Source organism: Bos taurus, chromosome 5, assembly GCF_002263795.3.
Source record: "Bos taurus isolate L1 Dominette 01449 registration number 42190680 breed Hereford chromosome 5, ARS-UCD2.0, whole genome shotgun sequence".
NCBI classification, from domain to species: domain Eukaryota; kingdom Metazoa; phylum Chordata; class Mammalia; order Artiodactyla; family Bovidae; genus Bos; species Bos taurus.
This window is the reverse complement of record NC_037332.1, coordinates 103,755,307-103,777,281: the sequence shown is the minus strand read 5'-3', so window position 1 is coordinate 103,777,281 and position 21,975 is coordinate 103,755,307. Positions and strand designations below refer to the sequence as shown.

At 50.2% G+C, this 21,975-nt stretch overlaps 1 protein-coding gene across 14 annotated transcripts; it reads right to left on the bottom strand.

Moving 5' to 3' along the window:
- Positions 1-1,142: 1,142 nt before the first annotated feature.
- ZNF384 (zinc finger protein 384) lies at positions 1,143-21,191 on the bottom strand. Of its 14 annotated transcripts, none has more exons than XM_015471307.3 (13): positions 21,073-21,191; positions 20,810-20,873; positions 19,859-19,918; positions 13,285-13,355; positions 12,802-13,039; positions 12,518-12,565; positions 11,978-12,317; positions 11,039-11,131; positions 6,881-7,105; positions 6,009-6,191; positions 4,505-4,583; positions 3,485-3,643; positions 1,143-2,739 (listed from the first exon to the last, which is right to left on the bottom strand). In XM_015471307.3, the coding sequence occupies exons 4-13, from the start codon at positions 13,348-13,350 to the stop codon at positions 2,350-2,352; spliced, it is 1,821 nt and encodes a 606-aa protein (XP_015326793.1). In that variant the 5' UTR covers positions 13,351-13,355; positions 19,859-19,918; positions 20,810-20,873; positions 21,073-21,191; the 3' UTR covers positions 1,143-2,349. The 14 variants fall into 14 exon arrangements, with proteins under 14 accessions (XP_015326793.1, XP_059742363.1, XP_059742362.1 ...); XM_059886380.1 differs by lacking the exon at positions 20,810-20,873 and adding an exon at positions 15,784-15,875; XM_059886379.1 differs by lacking the exon at positions 21,073-21,191 and adding an exon at positions 15,784-15,875 and having other exon boundaries at positions 20,810-21,038.
- Between the last annotated feature and the right edge of the window lie 784 nt (positions 21,192-21,975).

Sequence of the window (21,975 nt, the reverse complement as noted above, 5' to 3'; positions counted from 1 at the left end):
CACATGGCAGGTTTTTATGACATTTTCAGCCACATAAAATGTTTAAAAAAGGGCAAGGTGAAACTCCAGATATACTACTGAGCAGGTGGTACCATCTGGCCACAAATCTAGATGATGTCCTACCTCAGGAGCAGCAGGCCCTTGGATAATTTAATCTCCACGCCCAGGTCCTTCTCTACAAAATGACCCTATAGGGTTGTTACTATGAGTGTGAGTATATCCTTTAAGAGCGTAAATTCTGATTGAAATACCTGTGATTAAAGTAGGGCTGATAGTGTCAATTCAACAGTTAGAACAAGGGGAAAAAGCAGTAAATATTCAGGAAACTAACAGACACCACCTACCTGGTCACATGTGGTACATTCATTCCTGTCACACTACAGACTGAGACTCTCTGATGCCCACACAAGGTCCTGTGCCCTCAACCAACAGGCCTTATTTCACTGATTATCCACATCCACCAGGTAACTAGTATGGGTGCCCAGCAGTCCCAGAGACGATGGCCACATTGTTGGACGTGGGAGCTTTGTCACAGCCTTTTCAGTGCTTAAAGACCTTTAATTCTCAAAAAATCTTAAGAGGTGATCTGGCCCAATCCCTTCATTTAACAGCTGTAGCAGCATCACCGCCAACACTGGCTGATAGGAGAGAGTGGGGCTAAAGTCAAGGCTCCCCAAGCATGCACTCCTCCTCAGCACAACCATCCTGTTGTTCTTCAGTCCTGGTGATGGTGTCCACCACTGGAGACCTCTGATGTTAGGTGACACAGCTGAAGTTAGCACTGAGCCCTCAGATCCACAGGTCTTTCCAGGAGACTGTGCTTCCATTTTTTGGATATGGAGCTTCATGGTGTCCTGTTGAACGCATGACTGATACCCTGCTCTCACATACTTGGGCACTTAGTCCTCACCACAGGATTTGTCTGTAAGAACCCTCGTAAACCAAAGTTCCACTTCAGAAATTTCAAGGCTGTGTGGCCTTCTGTGGCTAGGGACACACACACACACACACGGCCCCGTCGCAGAGCATTCACTCTTAACACACACACACTACTGTCAATCCTCCATCCTGGCCTTGAATGCCTCTCCAGATAGCTATTTCCCCCATGCTTATACTCACATCAGTAGCTCCACTGCCTCTGATCCTTTTACACGAATTTATTTCTATACAAGGTTCTAAAAACACCCCTTGGTTTTATACATAAGTTTTTCCTTTTTTTTGTCTTCATTTTAAATTGCTTTGTAACAACTTGTTTCCTGATTTTTTTTTTTTTTCCATTTTCTCTTTTCTCGGAAATCTGCCATGATTTAAAAAAAAAAAAAAAAAGACCAAAAAAAAAAAAAATGTTGCTGGCCAGGAGACAGGGTGGAGAAAAACAAAAAGGGGACAAAAATAAACAAAACATCAAATATGAAAATTCTGAGATAATGCATTTATAAACACAGAAATGGTTACAACAAAGATGGCCGTGATGAGTGGATATATATATATATTTATATATATATATTTATATATAAATCCGTGTCCGGCAACTGACCGTGGCACCTAGGGAGCTAAGTCCAGTCTTTGCATTTGCCCTGAACTCTCCCTTCTCTGCAGCAGTCCCTTGTGGGGTTTCTTAAGGAACCCACAGCTCCTTAGGCTGGGGATTGGGAGACAGAGCACAGGGCCTCGGCTGGCAGAGAAGAGGAGAGACTCCAAGGAAAACCATAACCCACACTTCTAAGCCACCTTGACCATTTTGGGGATCTCTGGCCCCTTGGGGACCACATCTCAGCCCTTGATCCCCCACCCCCAGACCTCTTTCCTGTATTAGGTAGAAGTGAAGTGAGGTCATGAGGGAAAGAAAATGGCTCCCAGGGAGAGGGGCACGGGAGGAACCTCTGTTCCTTCGCAGGCAAGAGTAGAACAGGAGGCTGGTTGCATTTAGGACTCCCTCCTCTCTGACATCCGGGAGGGCCAACCTCTAGTCCTCTTATCAGCCCGAGCTTGGAGGATCACGAGGGTGAGGAGAGAGTAAGTGCCCCGCTGGAATAGTCTCTATGAGGTCATAGCAAACCCCTCCCCTGAGCACCAACCCCCAATTTTAAAAGCTATGCTTAGGCAGGGAGGCTGCCGGATTACGCTACCAGCTCAGTACTCCTCTGCCCATCGGGAGGGCTGACGTTCCTTCTGAAGAGGAGCTGAGAATAAGGATGGTATCCTGGGAAGGAAGGCCGCGCCTGAAGCCCAAGGAGGTGGAGCTGTGGCCTGTCAAAGAAGAAGAGGACTTTTCCCACCGGGAGGAGCTGGAGAAAGGAGGGACCGGCTCTTCCTCCCCCTTTTCCCAGTGGCCGGCAGCACAGGTCTCTACGAGCTGGCCAGGTGCTCCACCTGGATGGTGCTGGTGGTGACGGTGAGGCAGATGTCCTTGTGATGCTCCGCCGTCTTATAGGGCGTCAGGTCAAAGGAACACTGGGGTGGAGGGTTCGGGTTGCTGTCCCCGCCACCCCCACCCTGGGGGGCTGCCCCAGGGGACTGGAAGTGTGGTGGCTGTGGCTGCTGTTGCTGTGGCTGCTGCGAAGCCTGAGAGGCCTGGGCTTGGGCCTGGGCCTGGGCTTGGGCCTGGGCCTGGGCTTGAGCTTGAGCTTGGGCTTGGGCCTGGGCCTGGGCCACCGCTGCTGCTGCCGCCGCCGCCTGCACCTGCTGCTGGAGATCAGGAGGGTTGTGTTTGCGCATGTGTTTCATCAGGTACGTTTCCTGGGGGGAGATGGAAAAGGAGTTGAGGGGAGGAAAGAAGGGGTGTTATTTTGCTTTAAATGGAACAACATGGATACAGAGGTATTCTGGAACCTCACAGGTTCTCCCCTGAAGCCACTTTCAGGGCTCACTACTGGGTGGACAAGAGAGGGGGACCTTTATAGAGTCACCGTGGGCATTCATCTGGCACAGGGAACGCTGTCATTTTCTCCAAGATCTCTTAATGGAACAACTTGAACACCTTTTTCTGGAATCTAATGTGTGTGTGTGTTAAGTCGCTTCAGTGTCTTGACTCTTTGCAACCCCATGGACTGTAGTAGCCCACTAGACTCCTCTGTCCATGGGATTCTCCAAACAATAATACTGTAGTGGGTTGTCATTTCCTCCTCAAGGGGAGCTTCCCGACAAAGGGACAGAACCCACGTGTCTTACATTTCCTGCGCTGGCAGGCAGGTTCTTTACCACTTGCGCCACCTGGGAAGCCCCGGAGTCTAATGAAGAGGTCTAACTAAAATCTCATCTCTCACAATTTCAAGGTGCTTTCTTTTGTCTTATGTCTAAGGAAAATGAAGAGTCACTGCTGAGCGGTGGACCTAAGCTTAAAGGACCAGGCATCCTCTACATTTCTCAGCTCTGCGTCTTTTCACTTCGGTTCTCTTTCCTGATCCTTCCAAGTTGGAGCAAGGGAGGGGGCGTGGTCACAGGTGCGGTGCAGCACCTTCAGGGGGGTGGGAGGAGTGCTCACCGACGTGTACGCCCGGCTACAGATGGTGCAGGTGTACACCTTGGCATGCTTCACTGTGTGCGTGGACAGGTGCACCTCCAGCGAGGTCGCGTCTGTGTACGCCCGGTGACAATTGTGGCACTTGAAGGGTTTATCTTTGTTGTGCTGCCGCCTGTGGGACTGAGAAAATGGGGAGAAATCAGGATAGATGTGCCAGACTCTGCCCTCCTGCCTCCTCAACCTTAATGGAAGGCCCTGAGTTTGGCCCCAGGACTCTTGACCTCTGCTTCTGTCCACAGACACTAGAAACCACTTCAGATGAAACCTCAGGAGGCACCAGCTAAAGGAAGCAGCACCCATAGGGCAGCAAGCACCAGGATCCCAAAAGTCAGACTGGCAGCTACGCCGGGGCCATTTATTCAGTGCGGAGATTGCTGGAGCACACCAAGACCTCTCAGGGGGCTGCATAGAGATAACATAATGTCTAATATGGAATAGAATAAATGCAGCACAAAGAGAGTCCCTCCATCTTTCAGTGAGCCAGATGTTACAGAAGGAAGCATAAAAGTAAAACAATGCCATTCTTCTAAATTTTCTTTTTGGTGGGCAATGGGGGAGGATTTAGAGATGTTTATGCTGATGTGCAACAGGGTTTGTTATTTTAATTTTTTTAATTTTTAAAATTTATTTATTAAAAAAAAATCTTTTACCTGAGCCACACAGCACGTGGGATCTTAGTTCCCTGACCAGGGATCAAACCCACACCCCCTGCATTGGCAATGCAGTCTTAACCACTGGACTGCCAGGGAAATCCCTGTTTGTTACTTTTATAAACAAATTACCAAACAGTTTTTCAGTTTGATAATCTCTGTAATTAGATATGATTACCCACGTCAACAAAAGCTCTTTGGGTTCCTCGATGACTGTTAAGAGTGTAAAGGGTCCTGAAAAAGTTTGGGAACCACTGGCTGGTGACACGGCACCTCAATCCCCAAGACTCGGGCCAAGTCTCAGGCCTTGTGTGGAGGGTGGAGCAGTTACCTGCAGGTTGGAGAGCTGTGTGAAGGCTTTCTCGCAGCCTGGGTGTGCACATTTGTACGGCCTGTCCCCAGTGTGGATTCTGCATGGGATGAGAGGAGAAAGGGAGAGGACGTCAGCGAGGCCGCTCAGGGACCAGCGCCTCAGCAGGCCTACTTGGGGAACACGGCGCGGGTCTCCAGGAAGCGCCAGCTCAGGCCACGGGCCCAACTTCTGCTTGCTGCCCATGCCACACGGCTCAAGCTGGGCTCCTTTGCGGGGCTGGGGGCGGGGAAGGCTGGGGGCCTAGCAGCCAAGGGACAGTCAGGCCACAACCTGGCAGCTGAGGCAGCTCCCACAGCAATCATCCCTCGTGAATGTTCAGAAACGTAAGATAAACAAAACAGTGAGAAGAAACACAAGACACTTCTCCCATGGTCCCCAACACACAGCCAGAAACCATCACTTCAACCTTAGCACCACTCCCAGAGAAAATTCTGGTGTCAAAGAGCACAGAGTTACGCGAACCGTCAAGGGCAACGTGACACAGGAAGCTCCTGGGTTCTGCCTAGTTCTGCCCTCACAGTAGGAAATGCCCAGGTTAGTACAAATCTGATCGCTTCAAACACCACAGGGCCCTATGCTGAGGTGAGCCAAGGACTTGAGGGTCTCTAGATCCCTGCTCCTTGGCAGGGACTTCAGAAGCATCTCTGTGACCAGCTGCTTTTTGAGACCATGGGTGTAAAAATCCTGAAAACCTCGCAGGATGCGTCTCCTTGTGAGGAAAGCCTGATTCCTCCTCTTCGAGAAGCCAGCTGTGGGACCACGTTAAGGGGAACTGCCACCTCCAGAAACAGCCGGGAGAGGAGGCCTATGGCCAGCAAGACCCTGGACTCCAGCTCAACTTGATCCCATCGAAGGTCATCAGGTCTTCAAACGCAGGCTCACCTCCTCCGGGCTACTCGAGGATCACGGGACAAACTGCACATCATGGGGTGGGAGCCTTTTCATTTCATTGTGCACATTTGGCATGTGTTCTGTTCTGTACTCCTGGCCTCCCTGGAAGCCTTGCGTGGTGCTGTCGGTGTCGCCAGGCTGGTAGCTGGCTGAAGTCTCATTCTACCTCCTGTTCATAGTTGGTGCCCAAGGGCTAGAGGGACAGTCTTCTCCAACCAAATGTCCTCGAGGAGAAAATCTTGGCAGACATGTGCACGTTCCAGGTTGTCTCCAGGCAGGAGGATGAGAGAAGGACTTGTCAGCTATGCTCCCAGCGGGTTTCCTCCTCCCTCAGATCAGGGAATGGCCCAGTCACTGCGTCTCCTCGGCACTGCTTCTGACCCACAAAGGCAGATCTCTGAATGTCCACCGGTGTCTCCAGTCTTGCGTGGTCTTCCTCCCCGGTGCCAGCTCTCTCCTCCAGCCGGGTCTCTCCCCCGCCCCCCGCATGCGGGTTGTTGTGTGTGTCCGGGGCGGGGGTGGGGAGGGCATGCCAGCGGGGCGGGGGCAGTAGCCCGCCACTCTCCCTTACCGTGTGTGCTGCTGGAGGTGGGAGAGCTGGCGGAAGGCCTTCTGGCAGTAGGAACAGTTGTAGGGCTTGGCCCCCGAGTGGATACGGAGGTGCTGGGCCAGGTAGGAGGTGTTGGCGAAGGTCTTGGAGCAGTGCGGGCACTTGTGGGGCTTGATGATCTCCGTGTGCACCTTGGAGTGGATCCTGCCGGAGAGGAGAGGAGGGAGGGGGAGGAGGGAGCGGCTCGACACCACGGGCTCAGCTCTCCGCTGGGTGCAAGGATGCTGCTTGACGGACGAGAGCACCCCGCCTCCCTCCCCCCGGAGAGGCTGGTGAAGAGGACACCCGCGTCTACACTGCTGCTGATCTTAAATCGGTGGCTAGAATGGCAGTGAGATGATGAAGAGCGGCACCCCTGGCTCCAGTAACCTTAAAGAATTCCGGCGCGTCAGCCCTCCGCTTTGGGCCAAGGTCACACACTCACCACGGAAACCCTGCTTCCACACAGTAATCTGAACAAAGACCACCACCGCCTGCTGCCCATGGACCTGAGGCTGAACGCGCACCTTCGCTCTGACCTGAAGTATATAGTAAGAGCAGGGCCTGCTCTGCAGAAGATTTCCAAACACAGACACAGAGAGAAACCGCACAGATGGGTCCAGTCTCTGGGGCCAGAGAGCACAAGTCTCCCGGCCCCACCCCGCCTGAGCTGCAGGGACATGTCATTAGTTTTCACAAACAGCAATAGAAGAGTCGAGGCTCCCAGGGGCAAGGTGGAAAGGGACACAGGATAAAAGGTGGAGAGAGGAGGAGGAGGTGCTGGCCACATGGCCTCAGGGTCCACGCTTGGCAGGGGAGTTGGGGGGGTGGGGGGGTACCGAGAGCAGCCTTACCGGGTGTGCTGCTGGAGATGAGAGAGCTGGCGGAAGGATTTCTCACAGAAGTTACAACTGTAGGGCTTGGCCCCTGAGTGGATACGGATGTGCTGGGCCAGGTAGGAGCTGTTGGCGAAGGTCTTGGAGCAGTGTGGGCACTTGTGGGGCTTGGTCTCGGTGTGGGACTTGGAGTGGATCTGCATCTCCGACTTCGAGTAGAAGGTCAGGGAGCACATCCGGCACCTGGGCCAAGGGAGGGCAGCGGTTAGGACTCTGTCCACCAAGCGGGAGTGGCTGAGCCCGCCCCTCCGCTGCCAGGGACGCCAACCCCTCTGATCTCTCCTGTGCCAGTCACTCCACAGGCCCTCCAGATGAGGGGCTCTATTTTATCTATCCTGACAGCCTACACTTCCAACACAGCCCGGCACAATGTGAGTATTTAATTCAAGTGTTTGCTTAATGCCTGGACTCCCCAGTGTGTACATAAACAAGAATTCAACCAAGTGAGACAGGAAAACCTTATGACTAGCCCTGGGCTGACGTGAATTCGCCTCACGCCCATCTTCCTTCTGCCTGTAACTTGATTTCAGATTTTTAAGCGCCCCTTCCTCCAGGGTCCCGTGGCGAAAGGACATCCCTCGAGGAACCCTCCAGCTCCTCAGAGGACAGTGAGGACAAACCGACCAGGTTCCCCAGAAGGACTTTTCTCCTGTCTCCTCAGATTTTCTCCTACTTCCTGTTTGACAGTGAATCTAGATTCCTCCATGGGGTGGAGAAACAGCACGATTACTTGGAGGGGGTCTTCCCCAACCCTGCATCTGGCCTCCACCCTGTATCCAACGTTTCACCCACTACCCCACCCCCAGCCCCTCGCCAGTCACATGAGAACTACTTCTGCAATGAGCCAAGGAAATTGCTGGAGTGGGTTGTACCCCCCAAACGTTCAGGAGAAGAAGACTGGCAAAACACTGAGCTTCCCGCTGAACCTTTGCTTGGCACCAACGCCAGCACCTCAGGTTGACAGCAGGAGCATCTTCGTGAACTTGCACTCTTCACCTGAGCTGGCAATCCTTCTCCTACTGACACGGCCCAACAATATCAAATAAGGAGGCCTGTGGGCAAGATAAGTCACAGCTATCTAGACTTTACTGGGGAAAAGCTATGTAGTCTCTACGTGAGTTGGAACCCTATCACTCCTGACCAACTCAGCAGCACGTGACGTGGGCTGCCAGCAAGGGCCGCAGCCTGGGAGCCAGGGCAATCTGGACCCTCTGCTCTGGGTCCTCCTTCTCGAAGAGGAGCTCGGGGATGGTGAAGGGGGGTTCTGCTTTTTTTCCGATCCCAGGAAAATTTTCAGAGAATAATTCAGATGGGGACTAAAAAGAACTCTTGAGCTCCTCAGAGAGGATGAGACTCTAATGAGTTGGGGATACAGTTGCTGTATTAATGCTTCCACTAAAATGCCCATTGGTAAGGCTATTTCTATTCTAGAGTTGCCTGAAAACTCTGAAGGAAATCCAATTACCAGCTGACCAACCCCTTGCTGTTGTCTGGTATATCCACCCATTGTGTGTGTGTGTGTGTGTGTGTGTGTGTATCTTTGTGTGTATGGGCGGGTTGCTGTTTATAGTCAGTAGGGTCCAACGGAAGTCTGGACACCTGGGCTCTATGCAGGGTTTAATTACAATCCTGCTTGTCAATCTAGACCTCGATTTTCTGGTCTGTAAAATGGAGAGAGAAATATCTGCCCCTCAAAGACCCAGAATGGTCAACAGTAAGCCAAGTGTTCCCCAGTAACAGAACTGCATTAACGTTAGCAGCACCAGTGCTGGACGAGCTCACACTACTCTGTATTTCACTAAGACCGAGGTTAAAAACTAGACACGTTGTCACTTGGAGGAGAAACTGAACTAAAGTTACGAGATTAATTTCCTTCCACCACTAAGATTTCTCAGGCAGGTGGAAAGACACACCCACTCATGTTAAGTCCAATGAAACCTCGTTAGTTTGTGTGTGAATGCTGAACACATAACTGTACCCTTCATCTGGAATTAATTAAAAAAACAGAAACAAGCCTCTTCATCGAAGTTTTCAACTACAGAAGCTCTGCCAAACTTAAATTCATCGAAAATGGACTGGCAACAAAATGTGCCGTCTCCAGAGGGGTAAGTATCATACAGATGATTGTGATAATAACTCAGTACTAAATGGGAGTTAATAGATGTCATTTGCTGTTGTGCCTGAATTAGGCCCTTTAAAAAAAAAAACACAACACGTATTATTCATTGATTTGGCTGCACTGGGTCTTAACTGAGGCATGTGGGATCTAGTTCTCTAAACAGGGATCGAACCCGGGCCCCCTGCATTGGGAACAGAGTCTTAACCACTGGACCACCAGGGAAGTTCCTTGAATTAGGCCCTTTAAACACACGGTTTCCACTCCTCACAACAATCTGGCAAGCACTGTCCTGTTTTACAGACAGGAACACAAATGCTCAGAAAGGTGAAGCCATTTGCCATTGGACAACCCATGATTCATTCTCACCTGACCTAAGACTCCTCACTCTAGAAGGGATCGAGGGAGAGCTAGACCACTGCAGCATCTGCCAGAAACATTTAAACACTAAAACTACAGGGAGGCTTAAGTGACCATTAATGTACTTCCATCTCCAAAATCCTCTGAAGCCAAGTAAGTACAAATCTAATGCCAGGTATGTGTGTGAGGGGTTGGGGTTGCGGGGGGGGGAGGGAGAAACCCGACTAGGAGAGCTGTGGCAGTGGGCAGGATAGGAAGGCCAGTGTCCATGTCACCGGGCACACAGCTCCAGAGGCCTCTGTGCACACCTGATGCCACAAGGGTGCCCCTGTGGAGGCATGCAAGGCCACAGCCTTGGTTACAAGAACAGCTTTGAATTAGCGACTCTTTTTTCCCCTAAGATGATCAAAAACATCTGGATACTCAGATTTTCCTCAGAACATTTCCACAGGAGATGAGGGCCAGGATGAATCTTCCCATTTTACAGATGGGAATAGAGAGCAAGAAATAAGTTGACTTGCCCAGAGAAAAAGAACCCAATTCCCTCAACGCCCAGTTAAATGCTATGGACCACAGGAGTGGTTGTGGTTGACCCACACATGGATTTGCAAACGCGATTCTTCACGATTAAAAAGATTCCTCTGGAACCTCCGAGTTCTGAGTTTCTGAAACAATTCCATTTACCTATAACACAGTTGTGGTGTTGGTTTAGTTTCTCAGTCGTGTCTGACCCTTTGTGACTCCATGGACTAGAGTCCGCCAGCCTACTCTGTCCATGGAATTTCCGAGGCAAGAATACTGGAGTGAGTTGCCATTCCCTTCTCCAGGGGATATTCTCAACCTAAGGATTTAGTCCCCCTTAAATTCAGAGTTCCCTTTAGCCACCTGGAGGTGGGGCTGGTCAAGAATTCCAAAAACACTGTGAGTATGGGAAGCCTTGTCAATTGTAAGCTCACATTTCTTTGCACATGCAGTGTGAGAAGTCCAGAAATGGCTCTCATGTGGGTCCAGAAAGCACATGAGAAACCACAGCAGAATCAGAGGACCCCGATCCCTGTGAAGGGCCCCCCAGTGTCAGGGAGTCCTCCCATCACTTCTTCAAGGAATGAACTCATTGAGCTGTGGCTCAATGTCACAATGACCTCACTTTAAGCAAATACATAAAAACCCAGATTTGTACAAAATAAAAGGGATTTTCATTTTATGAAATATATAAAACGATGCCTTTAAATGAATCAAGCTTGTCAAGTACCTTTATGATATGACATGATGTAAACATTTTTCAGGAACACTTTTACTGTATAAAGTAGGGTACACCTGCAATAATAAAGCTGCAGTGAGCTTTCAGGTTATGAGCTGGAATTCTGCAGTGCTCAATACTTTCTGCAGAGCACAGCAACACTCCCCTCATTCTGATTTACAAAGAAGACTTTTAAACGCTCTGAACTCTCCATGATAGAAATGTACAACACATAAAAAATAAATAAATGCTACGTGATGACCATTTCTTATCTGTTTTGAAGTTCCCAACATTTCAAATCTTATCTGATAAATACTCCCAACAACTGGGAGGCATAAACAGAATTCTCCCCATTTTACAGATGAGGAAACTGAGGCCCAGAGAGGGGAAAAGGACTTGCCCAGGGTCACACAGCAAGTTCGTGGTGGAGCCAGGAACTGAATCCATGAGCCCAAGGCTCTGTCCATTTCCTGTGCCGCAGTTCCCTTCGCTCCTAAAATGGGAACAACATTGCCCATCTCGGTACGCTAAGGACAGACCCAGTCTCCCAGCCATGCATGTCTGCCCATCTGCGTCAAAGCTTCAACAATGGTTATTCCACTCTGTACATTGGGGCTAAACTCCCCGAACCCTCTAGGGCCCTTGATGGTTCTCAAGGGGAATAAAAGATTTCCAATTTTCAAAGGGTAGGGAGTTCAGATAATGTAACCATTTTCATATAGTATAACATGCAAATACGCTTAGAATGCTTTTTGTCAATGGGCAACTTAAAGGAAGTAGGAGATGAAAAGAACTTCCATAATGAGAAGGTGAGCAAACAGCCATTTAACAAGCGAATATTCCACAGGGGGGAGGGGAGGGAATCCTATTTGCTCCATCTTTTAATACAGACCCCTCCCATCATCCCGTCATCCCAACCATGCAGGGTCAGGCAGGCTCAATGCTCAAACAGGGCCCACAAACTGGTGGATGGAACACAGGTTAAGGTTAGCTGTTTAACCAGAAAAGTTTCTTGGAAAAAAAGGAATGGAAAATGTAGAAAGCAAAAAGGAGATGGAGACAAGAGTCTTGAACCTAGTCTAAAGCCTCGTAACAAAACAAATTCCATTATGTCACCCCCAATAAGTCAATGCTGACAACCCCCAAAAATGAAGGGGCAAAATGGGTCTGCCTCCTGGGAAAGAGGCCCCAGAGAAGGGCCAGCAGCCTCATCTTCCTCCCCCTCAATTGAACACCTGACATGCACATGGATCTGAGGTGGAAGCTGCCAGAGCGCTGAGCCCAACAGGGCAGGGAAGCTGAGAGAGCGGCACCCACTCCAGCCCCCCGCCACCCTTACCTGTAGGTCTTGCCGTCTTTCTGATGGTCATCGTCGTCCTCAGGGGAGAGGACATAAGGGTCGTTCATCTCTGGCAGCCCTGACTCCAGCATCCGCTTCTTCTTTCGGCCCCGGGGGGGCTTAGCGGCCACCACAGTGCCGCCACCGCCACCACCGCCGCCGCCGCCTTCCTCGGTGAGGGTTGATGCTACCTTCTTAGAGAGGTCAGGGACCACCTGCAGGGCTTGTGAGCCAGGGGGAAGAGCTGAGACAATCATGGGAGCCGAGATGGGGAAGGTCTGAGCTGACGTGGCTGTGGTCACGAGGGAGCCTGAGGGGGACGTGATAACCAGGCCAGGACCTAGGATTGCGAGAAAAAGGAGATGGTGTCATGTTGTCTGGTCCTCACCCTGGTCCTACTTCATTTTCCCCAGATCATTGTCTACGTAGCCCCTCACCACCGTCCCCCCACCCGGAGTATACAGGAAACCCCAAGCCCTGTAGAAAAACAATGGTCTCCTAACCCCTGTCCCCACCCCGCCCGGTAACAGTGAGATTTACCCCTTGATTGACTCCCTTCTCTTCTCCACCTCTGAGAACAGGAGACTCCTTGATTCAGAGAAGGAAAGAATGTCACCTCCTCAAAGGCAGGGACCGCATCTTCTACTTCTTTGTATCCCCCACAATGCCTAGCGCATTGCTAGGCACACAGTAGGCACTTAATAAAGATTTGATTGAGGAATCAAAACACGTATCCCACTCCCCATGTCCCCGGCGCCCTCCAGCCTGGGGTACTGATCGCGGAAGATCAACACCTCAGATTGGAGAAGAGTGGAGGTGCTCACCAGCGGTCATCAGTCCTGTTGACGGCACGGGGACCACCGTGATGTTCTGGGTGACCGATGCCTGGCTGTGTGGGGTCAGCTGGTCTGACTTGGACTCTGTGTCCATGCTGATGCCCGAGGGCAGGGACACCGAGGCAGGCACTGTCAGCAAGGTGGGGTAGTGGGGCGGAGCCAGCCCACAGCCCTTCTCTGGCAGCAGCTGATCCTTCATCTTGTTGATAAACATTGTGTTCTCAATCTGAAAGGAAAGGAAGGAGACAGCGGCCTGTGAGGGAGGGTCCAGCCTGCATGCTCCCTTGGCACCCTGCTCCGTGGAGACCAAAAGACGGGGGTTAATAGCTGCGCTTCCAGAAATTAGCTGAGTGGAAACGCTATATAATCCTGGGGAGACAGCATAGGATTTATCTTGCTTCAGCATCCACAGTCACAGAACTCGCTACTCAGAGCTGACAAAAGTACACAAGGGAGCCAACCACCACCTACCTGTCCTGAGACCGTGGGGATTGAAGGCCAGAAGTACGGGTTAGAATTGAAGTGAGATTCTTCCATTCTACCTGAAGATGGAAAGAGACACCACGTCACAGGCAGGAATAACTTGAACCAGCTCAGCAGTGGGGAGAGGAGCAGAGGAGCTCCTGGTCTCTTCCCACAGGGCTGGGAACAAGCCCTCAGACCTGGCACACGGGTCCCTGCGCTCAGGGCCCTTGGCACTACATCCGCATCCAACCGGGGCTCCCAGGATCAGATGCTGGGGAGAGAGCTCGTTTACCCACACAGTGCTTCCTGTAGCCCAAAGAAACAGAACTGGTATTGCTTTCTTTAGTGACAAGAAGAGAAACTGAAGTCATGGGCTTCCCTGGTGGCTCAGTGGTAAAGAACCTGCCTGACAAGGCAGGCAACACGGGTTTGATTTCCGGTCTGGGGAAGAACCCTCATGCTACGGGGCAACTAAGCCTGAGCGCCACAGCTACTGAGCCTGTGCTCTAGAGCCTGGGAACCACGACTACTGAGCCCATGTGCCCCAGAGCCTGTGCTCCACAGCAAGAGAAGCCACCTCAATGAGAAGCCCAAGCACCACAACCAGAGAGTAGTCTCCGCTCATCGCAACTAGAGAAAAGTCCCTGTAGCAACAAAGGCCCAGCACAGAGAAAAATAAATAAAATAGTATACTAGAAATTAAGAAGAGAGAGAAACTGAAGTCTTTCCATGAGAGAGGAAGGCAGGGGCCCATGTACACACAAAGCAGATCACTGATCGGGTTGAAAAGAACTGGGGCATCTATCCTTGTTCCTCTCCCTTCATCCCTCAAATCCATCTCCTTGAAATAAAAAAAATTCCAAGGGTTCCAATCCACATGTCTATAGGTCATATAGTTTGAAAAGGTTCTTGGTCAGAACACAAAATGCCCAAGAAAATTAAAGAATGAAACTGATGAGAATCAGAATCACAGTATTTTGGGGCTCCATATGATATCTGGGAGCCACGCCCCCACAGATCTCCTCAAGGTGTAAGAACAAACTCAGTGCTGCACTGGGTACCACACACCCTGGACTGAGCAGCGAGAACATGCGGGAACCAGTTTGTTCTTTAAACATATATTTGTCTACACTGGGTCTTAGTTGTGGCTCGAGGGACCTTTGTTGCAGCATGAAGAATCTTTAGTGGTGGCATGCGGGATCTAGTTCCCTGACCGGGGATCAACCACGGGACGGTGGAGTCTTAGCCACTAAGCCACCAGGCAAGTCCCTGGAGTACGCAGTTTTAAAAGGGGTGTTAGCTCTCACAGTAGCAGCAGGACCCCAGATCGCCACCTAAAAGGATTGAGAACAGGGACTTTGGTGGGCCAGAACACACACACACATTACCAGACCTCTCTGGAATTCTCAAACACTGTGCCTCTACAAGCTCAAGTTCTCTGTGTGCAGATGACACGTAAGCTTAAAACCCTGGGAGTGAGGAATAAGAAAAAAGAAAAGGAATCCCTCAGGATCACACTGGAAGTCACCGACGGGTCTGAAACCCAGGCAAGAGATCCCACCACTCACTTTCTTTCTTGTTACTGTTTTTATTTTTTAAATGTATTGTTTTAATTGAGATGCAACTGACCCACCGCTTGCTTTCACACTATTATCACTGTTCCTGGCAAGGCTTAACTTCAGGCTGCTGGTCCACAGTAGCGTCCCAAAAGCCTGGACCAAGGGGACATCCAGGCCAGCAGAAGCAGGTGAAGGGAAAAGAAGAGAGTGCTACGAAGGGACGTGAGGAAAAGCGGAAACAAACATGAACACCTGCTCTGGGCCAAGAGCAATCAAGCTCCAGGAGGGGCAAAAGACTTGCAGGAGGTACTGACTTACAGCCACGGTCCCGCCAAGGACACACTGGAGGTGGACATCAGGGATACCAATAGCTGGAAGGGAGACTGGGCACAGAAACCTGGTCCCAAGAGCTGTTTGACTAGGCAAACCAGGAAAGTTCTCCAACAAAGGAGGTGGAGCCAAAGGATCTCACTCAGACGTAACCCTGTTCCTCAGCCTCTGAGAAGTCTCAGCACACTTACTGCTCTATCGAACAACACTCTCAATTTTCTTAAAACCTGTGAATGGAAACAGAACTGAATTTCAGCCTATTCGTTCCCCAGAAAAGAGAGGACAGGAATGTACCAAATCTGCGGCAACCACAGCTTCACATGAGAGGCTCAACCTGAAATGCCCCGAGGGTCAAGCACAGACAAACCCTGCTTCCTGAGGTATAAATACAGTAAAACCGGACACTCTCCACCCAGGTGCTATCCACTTGCCCACCCGTGCTGGTTTATGGAGGGAGGGCCCTCTGCAGGCATTGGAAATTGAGAAACAATGAGATCCCAGCATCAGGGGATCCAATCTGGCCCAGCTTTGGGGAGAGGCAGGGGCCACATCTTGAACTTGTTTCCCAACTCTATAACACAGGGCCCATCTCCTAGTAAGCAATTTTGTACTTAACGAATCCAGTGACAGCAGCCAGATCTTGAAAGTCATGCCCAGGGCTTCAACTTGAACCTAAGCCCCCATCCGTCTTTCTGGCTGAGAGAGAGGCTGGTGAAATAGACAAGGGTGGTGACTATGCTGGAAATGAAGTAGAGAATTAGGCTGGCAAGTAAAGGAAAGGTGGGTCTGGGACTTTCCTGGCGGTCCAGTGGTTAAAAATCTGCCTTGCACGCAGGGAATATGGGTTCGATTCCTGGTCGGGGAACTAAGATACCACGTCTCGGAGCAACTAAGCTCGCACCACAAGTACTGAGCCCACACGCCACAACTAGAGAGTCTGCAATGCAACAGAAGATTCCACATGGCGCAAGGAAGATCCCCAGTGCCTCGACTATGACGGTGCACCCAAACAAATAATAAATACGTAAAATTTAAAAAGAATGTTTTTAAATAAAGGAAAGGAGGGTCTAATTATAATTTCCCCCTAAAGAATCAAGGAAGTCAACTCATATGGATGTGAAAATGTAAGAGGGAGGAACTGAGAGCCTGAAAACAGGTTTTCCTCCGACAGGATTCCTGCGCACGAGGCCCCCTGTACCTCCAAACTACATTCATTCATAGTGTCCACCGGGGGCTCTGGAGAAGCGGTTTCTGGGTCAACCGTGGCCTGTCAGTTCTTACACAGGGGTGCCAAGTGATCTGGTGGACGGTATCACCACCGCCATTAGCATTGATTAAGTGCCAACTGTGTTCAAGAAACTGTTCAGAACACTTTACAACCATCACACCATTTAATCCTACAACAATTTAATGATGCAGGATCCCGCAATCCCTGTTTTTTTTTTTTTCTTAAAAATTTTTATTGAAATAGTTATTTTTAATGTGATGTTACCCGTTTTTCAAATGAAGAAACTGGAGGTAAATAGTAAACAGCAGAGCAGGAATCTGAACCCAGGACCAAAGAGCAAGCTGGGAAAGGGTCCTAGGTGAGACCAGCTCTAGTACGTGCTCTCTCACACTGCAGGTGATTCACAACTCAAAATTTAGACCATTTCCAGGGATGGACTATACATTGTGCAGGTAGTTCCCAATAAATGCTTTTAAAAATGGAAGTTTTCAGGGAATTCCCTGGCAGTCCTGTGGTTAGGACGCTGCACTTTACTGCCATGGGCCTGTGTTTAATTTCTGGTTGGGGAACTAAAATCCCAGAAGGCCCGGCTCAGCCAAAAACAAACCCCAAAATGAAGTTTTCAATGACGCAAAATGCAGTGAAAGACGATATTCACCTGGCCACCAAGATAAGGGATTTTAGAATGATGGAGTCTGAGTTAAAAGACCAGACAAATGGAATACAGGTCTCTCCAACCCCTTACCTCATACTCTGTTCTCTCACTCTGCTCTAGTCCTTAAAAGAACAAAGCTGCAGATCAGAACCATGGCTGTTCCCAAGACAGCATGATAAACGTTGACTGTGCGCTTCTGATAAACATATTGGCCCAAAAAGGGGGTACACGGGGAGCCCTGCTCACCCAACTAGAAGCAATACTTGCCGGCAGGGTGACACCTGAGAAGGGTCGACACTGTCCTGATGAGGCCGACTTACATCTCTGTATCCTTGACCTGAGATCAGACAGAGGCCAAGAAGGAAAACTGCTGCCAGAAGACATGTCAACGGCGCCCCCTGGGGTTGTGTCACAGGGTGCCCCAGCCAGTGCCAGGTCACTCAAATACCTGCCAACTGTTGTTTGACCCCTTCTCCTTTCAACTGTCTATGGTGCATGAAAGAATTTCCACCAAACCATCCTGACATCCAAGCAGGCGCATGTCAACAGTCTTAAAACCCAAAGAAGATAATGATATTACAGAGAAACTTTACCTCCATACAGAGTGCCAGGTTTTTTTGGTTGTTGTTGATTCTTTTGCTTATTTTTTGTTTTCTATTTTGGCTGTGCTAGGAAGCTGGTGAGATCTCAGTTCCCAGACCAGGAATAGAACCTGGGACATGGAACTGACAATGCCGAATCCTAACCACTAGACCACCAGGCAATTCCCCATAGAGCAGCACTAATTTTGATGATTATGCCAAAATATTAAAAACAAAAGCAAACAGAATAGGTGACCCTAGAGTGGGAAGGAAGGGGAAGACTTCTATCACAGCCCCAAAGTGCAGGAAAGAAGGAAAACACAATACATGGAAAGATGTTGGCAGACTGAAAATTTGCCAACTTTACTTTAATTTAAACTTTACTACTGCACCATGCCTCCACTGTTCATCAGTGAGAAGTTGGAGAGCACGTTTTTTTTCAAGAGGTTCAGGAAACTACATATCCCTCTTCCAATCTCAAAAGAAATCTTGGAAGACCGAGGAAGTGAAAACAACATTCTCTCACCCAACCAACCTTTAGGAAATCATGAAATGTACCAACCAAATTTAGTAGCAAGAGGATGGACCGAGGAATCAAGGCTTCCAGAATCTGCATCTGGCCCTGCACATCAGTGGATGACTCTGAATAATTTACTACTCAACTAGGTTTCTACTTGGGTAGAGGATGGAAGAGTATAACCCCAGTAAAACAAATTCATAAGACATATGGAGATGAGATGGAGACAACACAAAAAAGAATAAAATGCTCAAAGTATTCCTAAAAAGAAGAGAGTTGAGAAATACATCCACGTAATGAGGACTAGTAATGACAATTAGCAGAAGTTACATAAAAGTTCCATAATTACAAAGGAACTATCCCAAAGTCTCAGAACTATAGCCTCCAGCTTACTAATGACCAACTAGAAGCACTAACAAGAGAGATGCAAAGAATAACTAAGTTGAATTCAACTACACAAAGAACCTGACCCATGGATCTCAGACACTCATTAACTGTTCCAAGATGCACAACTGCAGAAAGGTTGCAATATTAGTTAAGAACTTGAAGTGAAGAAGCACCGGGATCATTTTTCGTCAGTTATGAGACAAATCTTTTTCTCAAGTTATAAGGGCCTTCGAGAAGGGCCATCCCAACAGGATTTGGGACCCTCCTACCATGAACTCTTCCAACTACAAAATAATTCAGAACAGGTTTATCCCAACTCTACTGGGAAAGACCAGCACACCAGGCCCAGAAAGACCGACAGAACCTCAAAGCCGGCAACCTTCTACCCTAGGCACCACTGGATCACTGCACCTACGCCCTGCAGGAAGGACACCATAGTGGTTCTCCTTGCCTTGCCTATTCCACCAGTAACTGACAGGCCTGGACAACATGAGGCAAGAAAGAAAAAAAAGGCTGGAGATGAGAGAATACACACCTAATATTTAATCATCAATTTGGCTCAGAAACCTACAGGGGAATACATTTTATAAACCAGCCTGGAACTGGTTCTCAGAAAACACCTCTAGAATTATAAGCTCTTTGGGGTTGATATATTGTCATTTTCCGACCACCTGAAACCCAATTACTATCAAGCCTCCTATTCTGAATTCTTTCAGACCTACTTCTGGAATCCATTCCATACAGTTTTATCCATTTTTATTTCAAACTACCCACAAATCAGTTCTTTTCCCCCCAAAACTTCACCCTGCTATATATCAAATTCAAATAACCCCTTGTCACAGACTGAAATCACCCACCAGATCCCCTCCAAACACTCATGCAATGTTAAGGACACAAACTCCACTCCAAACTCAGTTCTGCTTGTTCCAAATACATGAAGGCGATTCCCTAAGCTATGCCACAAAGGCTACACTGGCAACTAGGGCCCATGTGTCCCCAAAGCAGAATAAATCTCTCCTTTAGAAACAGTGCAACGCTTAGTGCAACTGCTTAGTGATTTCACTTGAGCATTTCCCAACTCATTCGTGATGAGGACTGGTGGGAATGGAAGGTGATGGTTACAGTGGCAACTTTCTGCACAGAACTTCCTGGGTATCCTCAAGAGATAACAGGAAGAGGCTGATTTTTCTCCCACAGCAAACCCCAGGATTACAATTGCTATTACTTGAAAATTTCTGTCACGTTGTCCAAAAAAGGCCTATTTGATGATGACCCCCCTTCTCCCCCCAAACCAGAAAAGCCATTAACCCCAAATTGTCTTACCCTCTCTCTCTCTTCCTCCTGTCGTCTTATTCCTTGTCCTTTCCAGGGCTCCTGAACTTTCTGTAAACAAATTGTCGGGGTTACAGGGGCCGGTGAGGATGCAGCCACCAAGGAACTGTGGAGAAGCTCAGGAATTCTTTGACTGTCAGCACTCAAGACTGGAGGGCAGGCAGATCCCCCACCCCACCCCAACCTACAGATCCAGAGATGCAAGGATACAGTAACAGGAGTGCAGAGCCACCCTCTATGTGGATACAAGGAAAACAAACCCAATTCCCAGCAACTGAGAAGAACTCTACCACCACTGTGTGGGTTCCACCCCTGGGCTCAGACACTGGTTCTTCTAAGTTCCCGGGGGGCGCCCAGGTGACCAAGGGTCAGAGAACAGAAGAGTTGGAAGAAGAAAAGGGTCCCTGCCTCTCGAGGGTTGACTCAGAAGGCAAAGCTGAGGACTGGGGGGATGCACAAGGCCTTGTGTCAGGCACAGTGCCAGCTCAGGCTCAGGCACTTCCTCTGGCCTCCCCCCACTCTGTGAGGACTTCGCCCCTGCCTACCCAAGGCCCTGCGCCAAGAAGTACCTCCCTCAGCCTGCACAGTGGTCTAGCTACAGGAGTCCCCGGCTGTGCCCTAAACACCTTCTCTGCCTTGGGACAGCCCCTGGGCGCCTTCTCCTGAGGTCGCCCACCACCCGTTCCTCAAAGACCCTTCTTTGGGACGCCCCTCCTTCCCCTCCAGGGAGCTGAACTCTGCCACCCACCAGACAGACACCCGCCCCCTAAACCCCCCCATTCCTCCCCATCGCCCGCTCCTCCACAACCACTTCCGGTTCCGGGACGGACACACGTACAGTCCCATCGTGGACCCCCCCTTCCCCGCCCCCCCCAAGGAAAAGGGGAGGGGGAAGGAGCAGAGAGCTCGGCGCGCGCCGGCTGCAGCGACGGCGAGACTCACCAGGCGGCGGCGGCGGCTGCGGCGGCGCCAGAGCCGAGCCAGAGCGCGGGAGGGGCGGTGTTTGCTGGGAAGGAGGGAGCCGAGTGCGGTGGGAGGACCCGGAGGGGGCGAGGGGAGGGGAGGGCGTCAGGCGAGCGCGCGGGCACGCACTTTAGGCGCGAGACAGACCCACACACTCACACGCAAGGATCGCGCGCGAGACACCCGCAGGGCGGGGGCGCGAGGCAGTGGGTGGCCCCCTCCCTCCCTCCCCTCTCACTCACCCGGAAGTGGTGCTGCAGCTCGTGCTCCCGAGAACCCCGATTCCTCCACGCCCCCTCCCTCCCCTCCCTCCCCCCACTGACTCAGAGTTGAGCCGCGGCGGAGAGAAGGCGGGAGCGCCGGAAACGAAAAGGGGGGAGGGAGGGAAATAGCAATGTGGGGGGGCGGCAATAGGGAAAGGGGGGGAAATGCAAAGGTCGAGTCACTTCCGGGAGCGGCTAGAGCACATCCGGCGCGGCCCAGGCTCCAGCACACCCCGGGAGGAAGTTACGACAGGTAGGGGCGGAAGTAGCTTCTGCCCGCCGGACGGGATAGACCTTTCAGGGATGTGACGCCACCGCGGAAGTGAAGGCAGGTTCTGCTAAGGAAGGGGGCCGAACCTTCAGAACAGCGGTCTCGGCTTCCGGAAGGGACTTCTGGGGAAGTGGGAGGGTGGGAACGCGACAGGTTCATGAATTATGCATCAAGGTAGGAGGGGCGGTATGGATTCTTTAAAGACCGGTCCTGGTTCCCTAACCTCAGGGGGCGATAGGCTGACTTAGGGAGTTACCGTTCTTTTTTCTTATACTCTCTCAAGGATGTCTCAATGGTTTGAATATCCAGGAAAGAAAAAGAACGTGTGAGTAGTTTTCTGAGATCCCTCAGGGCCAAAGAGTAATAACTTCTCCCAACCGTCAGAATCCGATCCCTGCCTGACCACACCCCTTACTCCTTTTGCTTTGGTCTCTAAGTTCCTGTGGCACATCTCCTATCTCCTACTTACTTTTAAATACAACAGTATTTACTTTTAAATACAACTTGTATTTACTTTTAAATACAACAGTCACCTCTCACTGATACTTTATTGTCTGTTTGTCCTTCCACCGGAATATCGTCCCCACGAGAGCAAGCACTCTGAATTGTTC